At 34.4% G+C, this 7,136-nt stretch overlaps 1 protein-coding gene across 1 annotated transcript in view; it reads left to right on the forward strand.

Moving 5' to 3' along the window:
* Nucleotides 1-2,567: 2,567 nt before the first annotated feature.
* LOC109208227 (ubiquitin carboxyl-terminal hydrolase 18-like) overlaps nucleotides 2,568-7,136 on the forward strand; it is an 11,115-nt gene continuing 6,546 nt past the window's right edge. The window contains exons 1-7 of the mRNA XM_019371294.1: nucleotides 2,568-3,083; nucleotides 5,024-5,135; nucleotides 5,216-5,304; nucleotides 5,403-5,488; nucleotides 5,587-5,749; nucleotides 5,898-6,021; nucleotides 6,215-6,372. Of these exons, the coding sequence (XP_019226839.1) occupies nucleotides 2,812-3,083; nucleotides 5,024-5,135; nucleotides 5,216-5,304; nucleotides 5,403-5,488; nucleotides 5,587-5,749; nucleotides 5,898-6,021; nucleotides 6,215-6,372 (1,004 nt within the window). The 5' untranslated portion in view covers nucleotides 2,568-2,811. The remainder of the gene's footprint in view (nucleotides 3,084-5,023; nucleotides 5,136-5,215; nucleotides 5,305-5,402; nucleotides 5,489-5,586; nucleotides 5,750-5,897; nucleotides 6,022-6,214; nucleotides 6,373-7,136) is intronic.

Consider the following 7,136-nt stretch of genomic DNA (forward strand, 5'->3'; position numbering starts at 1 on the left):
CATAATTGGTTTAGCCATATCAATTTAAGTATGATGTGCAAAAATAATAGAGAATTCACATGGGTAAATATTAAAGAACTAGAAAGTTCTTTACGGATTCTCTTATATTGCTTGTTCTCATTAATTAATAGACCAACTAAAATTGGGATTGAATCCCATGAATGCTGAAAATATCAAAGGTGAATATGGGCTCATTCACCTGCCATGTATACCACATAAGATGCATCTATGAGATGGTTACATGTGCCATTATTGTTAACCCGCAACATGGTGTTTTGCGAGGTAACTTGCTCAATAATTTAATTCCGAGCATAATTTTCAGATTTTCTATTCAAGAAGTTCATCTTGATAAGTTGGTTTACATCACAGTTAGTTTAGCAACATAATTTATTGAGTGCCTCCACTTAATAGCTAAACTATTGCTTATGAGAACAAAATTATCTATATCAGTTTGATATAGGTTATATACGAAAGTATATTACATTCTCCCCTCACAAGTAGTTTAGGGTCAGAAATCAAGTAATTTTATCTTATTATTATTGATGTGCGGTGTATATTTTGATTAACACCATAACACACAAAGGTAGGTTTCCAAAATTGAGGAAGAAAGTTAGATTTTCTAACATGAGGGGGAGACATGATAAACAATTGAGAAAAAGTTACGTGGAATGAATTATCATTGGTACATCTAGATCCTCGAATAAGATAATATGAACTTGAGGTTCATAAAAAAGATAATTCATTTTCAATATATTGCAAAGCATGCCAGACACATTTGCTGGCCCAAAGAAAGTAACTATATTCTCACTGCAAATGCTCCTATTAAGTCCTAGAAGGACAAAGTCTATGGTGCACTTAAAGCATATAGACAAATCGGTTTCAAATAAACTTCTTGATAAAGAAGATGAGAAAATGATCAAATGATCATAATAAAGGAGGCAGATGATCTAGAAGATCACGTGACATAACACTTCATAAAATTGCATGAGAGATTCAGGTACCTGAAATGAATGACGAGATCTCTATGTTATGTCTTTATGAAAAACATTGGAACCAATATAAAATATTCGTCGACGACATCTATGATAGCGCTAAATATATATAAGGATCTTAAGTCTGGAGAAACAATTTCGAATAGAATTGGTTTCATATGAAAGACATGTAGTTTTGAACATGTAGTTCAAATACTTGAAAGTATAAAGTCAATGATATGTGCAATCAGTTTTCGGTATCTTGTTTGTCTAGCATGACATGAAAACTTGATATGCATCTAAAGTCTATTTATTTGGCTTATATGACTTAACAATCCCTGAAGGATTTAAATTGCGTAAAGCATATATAGAATTCATGGTCATGAAGTACTACATCCTAAGTGCAAGTTGTGCACATATGTATCTTGCTATAACTATAAGCATGATAATGTGATAGTAAGAATACCTCTATGGAGATATTGAAAATGTCATTCCACGGCATTTTATGAAGACATTACATATCTCTCAAGAATGATGATTTCAAGGTGCAACATATTCATTCAAGTTAATATGGCTGATTTATTTATCAAATCTCTACCAACGATCTTTTGAAGATGATGCACATGATTGGAATGTGAAGGCTCAAGGATGTGAATTGATGCTCTCATCAGGGGGGAGTTAATACACGTTGTAGTCATTTTCCCTTACAAGGTTTTGTCCCACTGGGTTTTCCTTGCAAGGTTTTTAACCAGGCAACCAAAAGGCGTATTGTTAGATATGTGTAACTCTTTTTCCTTCTCTAAATTTTTTTTCCCATTGGGTTTTATTCTAGTTAAGGTTTTAACGAGACACATTATCTCTTGAATAGACATTCAATGAGAGTGTTATAAATAGAATCTTATTTAAGGTGAATGTCTATATTTTAGAGAGATTTTAGGGTTGTTACTTGGTGGCTAAGTCACTTTTTTCCTATAAATAGAGGGGTTCTATTTCATTGTGAATCATCTAAAAACAATAAAAATTATCTCTCTCTATTTTTCTCTGCAATACTCTTCTTCTTTTATTGTTTTATAACATGAATCTACCAACCATAATAACGCGTTTAAGGGCATTTGATCTTTTGGGCAAATAGTAAAAGTTCGATTCATGTCGAAATAATTTTACATTTTCTTTGCAACAATAAGAAGAAGAAAAAAAGATTTTGAAATGCTTTGTTTTGAAAAAAGGGAAGAAAAGAAAAGATTAAAACTTGTTGTGCTATGGAAAGAGGAAGAAGATTCATAATAAACTGAATTTATTAGCTTTAAAGGAAGCAAAGATTGTAATATAACAATGCAGGATACTAATTAAAAAATTTAAAAAAGCAAATTGAACACATAATCCCCAAGTTATGTATGAAAGTCCCAAAACTATAGACTTTTCAATAGATGAAGCAAATAATACGCACTAAAAGAAACAAAAAGCCAAAAATATGAAATATAAAAAGTCCAAATGTAATTATCAGAGAGTTCATAAATAGGCATTTCTTATTTATTTTTTCTTTTTTGTTTTTTTGGTTTTGAGAAGGTGCACATTAGCTTGCTGACAAAGTAAAACTGTAGAACCAATTGAACAATCAATCAAACATTTAATAGAGAAAACAAAAAAGAAAAAGAAAAAACCTTCCTTCATATTCTAGAAATTTAAAATTCCACTCCAGATTCCCCAAATTATTCCAATTCCAATTCCAATTCAATGCAGGAATTGAAACCCTAGCTCACCATATATGAGAGAGCGCTTTTTCATAAAGAACAGAGCTTTAATTTTTTTCCCGCAGTAGTAGGAAAAGTATAAATCTCTAATGCATGTAGCAGTGGATCTGAATTCCTACTTGCACTTTGTATTGACGGCCATAGTCGTCGTATTTTCACTCCTCTACCTCGTCAAGACTACCGCCTCCAAGTACTTTCTCGTCGACGACGAGTCTAATTTTGATTCTGCTGCTTCGCCGCCGACGGCGAGTTTTGGTGATCGGAGAATGGAGGAGCCGCCGACAACAACGCCAGAAGGTTGCGGGGTATGCGGTAGTATCACCTCTAAGCAATGCTCTCGTTGCAAGATGGTTAAATACTGGTAATGCTAAGCTCGTTCCTGTTGATAATAATATCTAACTTTATACAATTATTACATGTTAGTTTTATGTTTAATATTACCTTGTATAGTAAATTCACTGGTCTGGTGCTGGCGGCATAAGAATTAATAATCAGGTACACTAATACAATGTTTGGACTTTGGATTGCAATAAAAAACACTGCTTTACTAATTTAAAATCTGCATATTCAACATATGATTGTTGGTATAAAACTTTCGGCAATTAGTTTATGGACTGAAATCTGCATTGCTAATACCTTTGTGTTATTTTATGCGGGATGGGATATGAATAAGAATACATGTATTAGGAATACAGGAACATCCTGTAGGCAATCCCTCTAATAGCAATCCATGTTTTAATACTCATTGTTTGACAATACTAAGATGATTATTGACGACATTATTGTTAACCACATAACAAGCACTACATTATCAATGTTTTATTCCATAACAATCAATTTTGTGTGTGTCTACAATTTCGTTATAAATGGATGATTACACTTTTCTACTATTTTCTTGTGTACTAGTATAGTAGTATATAGAGCCCTGGCCATATAAAGTAACTTCTCGACATTGTTGTCAAAGGCTTAGTTGAGGTGTTCTTAGGCCCTATGTTACCATTATAAAAAAAAAGGTGTGCTTAGGCCCTCAAGCTAGATGCAAAGTATCTGTGCGCTTCACGTAGATTAAGCGAAGCTTTAGCGCGGACTCCAAGGCGCTAAAGCGTGTGCCCCATTGCCAGGGGCTTTGTCTTGAAGAGAGTGACAATGAGCTATAAGTAATTCACCTAATTTAATATCTTCAATTCTTTTGTCTATATAACCATTCTAAAAGATAATTATTATTCCCTCCTTTTCAATTTAGATGACACACTTTCCTTATCAGTCCGTTCCAAAAAGAATGGCACATTTCTATAATTGAAAATAATTCAACTTTAAACTTTTTATTTTATCCATTTTACCCCTATGAGAAACTTTTATAACCACACAAATGTCATGGCCCCACAAAGCTTTTACCCCTTAAGCTTTTAAGACCACAAGTTTCAAAAGTCTCCCTCTTTTCTCTTAAATTCCGTGCCGAGTCAAACTACCTCATCTAAATTGAAATGGAGGGATTACTTGGGTTTATAATTATTGTTTTTGAGCTACATTTAGATTCTCATCATTCCATTCAACTGTACCTTTCTTCGTTAGAACCCGCTCTTTATTTGCACTTGCGCTTAAAGCCTCAATAGACTTAAATGCTTTTTTTCGCTTTTCGCCTGTGACAACACTGCTTCTCCCAGCCACATATACGCAATATCTATACAGGAATATAGAGCCCAAACTAAGTAACCTTTTTGTATGTATATTAAAATATAAATCTTGGATGCCATATATTAATTTAGCTTTTACTGTGGACTATGTTGACCAGTTAATTTTGTGTAATTTCATAATTTGGATCTACCACAATCTGTTCTACGTTATACTTAATTATAACGTACAGAGCCTCGACCTGATAGAGTACCATCACTTCAAGCTTGGTGTGCACAGTGGTTACTTTGGTATTAAATCTACAGTTTGACCGTATAAACAATATACGTGGCGATAGTTTGTAGAGACTTTTCTCTAAAGCAGGGGTTTGAGGAGACCCAAAGTATAGCGGAGGGTAGACTTGATCAATTTCGTATAGTACAGGGGCATTTTTGACCCTTTTCCCTTTTTATTTTTATTTTTATGTAACTTGCGCTTCACTTCAAAGAAGCGTGTGTTCTACTTCTACTTTTTGCTTAAAGCCCCATGAACCTTGTCACTTCTTTGTGCTTTTCACTTTTAAAAACACTGCTCAGGGGTGACCACAATCTGTTAACGTTTCCTTTTATAATTTGGAGTGCCTTATTGGTTAACGACTGATTGTTTTTGCTCTCTTTCTTTCTCTCATAGCTCTGAAGCTTGCCAAAGATCTCATTGGAATTCTGGGCATAAATTCAAATGCAAGGATTTTCGGAAAGGCAGTTCTTCTGCAGCTTCGCTGATACTTGACCATTCGAAGAAGGTACACGCCGTCTTAGCTAATTACACAACTATGCATTTGTGTTATAAAACACCTGACCATAGTTTGGTTTAATCATTTAGGTACTTTTCCCATACAAGGAATTCTTGGAACTTTTTAACTGGGATAACCCAGGTTTCCCACCTTGTGGGCTCCTAAATTGTGGAAACAGGTATTCCCTCATTTTAGACTCTAGCAACCAAGTATTATTTAGTATGCCATTTGGCTTTTGTGTCTACATTTTAAATATATTCTTTTTGGTTTATGCAGTTGCTTTGCGAATGTGGTTCTACAATGTCTGACTTACACTAAGCCGCTTGTTGCCTACTTGTTGGAGAAAGGCCACCTGAGAGAATGTAATTGCGTTCATTAGAACAAGTATACGAACTAGTGCTTCTTTTGAAGTAATCAAAACAGCTCTTTTTATTATACACTTTTTCTACTCTTCCCTCAGGTAGGCGGAATGGTTGGTGCTTCCTTTGTGAATTTCAACGCCATGTAGAGCAGGCTAGTCGAAGTCAGAAGCCCTTCTCACCAATTAACATACTTTCACGTTTGCCTAATATTGGTGGTAATCTTGGGTATGGTAAACAGGAGGATGCCCATGAATTTATGAGGTGTGTTTCTTTGGTATAGTAAAGTCGATGAGTATCTTACAGTACGTGTGATAAATATTTTCCAGTGTAGTGTTCAATGTGAAACAACCATGGGCTGTTTCACGAATCATATTTTACACGAAATAATGAAAATTGCCTTGTTTTATAGGTTTGCTATTGACACGATGCAATCTGTGTGCCTTGATGAATTTGGTGGAGAGAAAGCTGTTCCTCCTAACACACAGGAGACAACACTTATTCAACACATATTTGGTGGTCACCTGCAATCTCAGGTAACTTTAATTTAAGATGTAGAAGACATAGCATGTAATTATCCAAAGAAACATACGACTTAATTTATGTTGCATCATCAAAATATTTTCTATGTGCTTTTTTGATATTTCAAGCTGCACGTGTTCATGCTCTTGTATTATTTTGATCTCTTCCCTTTCCTTCTCTGGCTAACTGAGTTATTTATATTTTTAGGTCATATGTACAGAATGCAATAATGTTTCAGATCAGTTTGAGAATATGATGGATCTGACCGTAGAGATTCATGGGGATGCTGAATCTTTGGAGGAATGCTTAAATCAATTCACAGCAAGAGAATGGCTTGATGGAGATAACTTGTATAAATGCGATGGGTGAGTTTCTTCATACTAATGATAATGAATTGCATCCTTTTTACAATCTGGAATGCCATTTTTATGTTTCATGTTGTTTTACTTCACACGGATGATTGATTCTATACCCAGATTTCTATGTTCATCCTTATCTAATAACATGACGGACTAATATAGAAACACGACACTCCCTCTGTCCTATTTCTTTGGCTTAGTTATTACTCCCCCCGGTCCTAATTTATGTGCCACCATTCGGATCAAAGTTCTTAATTTTGACCGTGAATCCGAACATAGAATGTTTAAGTTTTTTTGAAATAAAAATTTACATATTTGGAAACTATGTAAAAGTACTACTCCCTTCGTCCCAATTTATCGTGGCACTCTTTCTTTTTTAGTCAGTCTCAAACAGAATGTCACCTTTCCCTTTTTAGGAACAATTTATCTTTAAAATTCCTACTTTACCCTTAATGAATTGATTTGCAACCACACAAATATCTATGGTTTATTTTAAACCACAAGTTTTAGAAGTCTTCCGTTCTTTCTTAAACTCGTGCGGTGTCAAACATCGCCACATAAATTGGGACCGAGGGAGTATAAGTCACAATAATTAACACATCAAAATATTTTAAAGGTATATGAAAAATGTGGTCAAAGAAAAACTCTTTTGACTCTCGAAAGCTGAACGGTGCCACATAAATGGGAATGGAGGGAGTAGTTGGAAACATTTGACGACAATTATCAGATTTATCTTTAAAAAATAGGGAAAAAGGCATAACAACCTCCCC

Source organism: Nicotiana attenuata, unplaced genomic scaffold, assembly GCF_001879085.1.
Source record: "Nicotiana attenuata strain UT unplaced genomic scaffold, NIATTr2, whole genome shotgun sequence".
NCBI lineage: Eukaryota > Viridiplantae > Streptophyta > Magnoliopsida > Solanales > Solanaceae > Nicotiana > Nicotiana attenuata.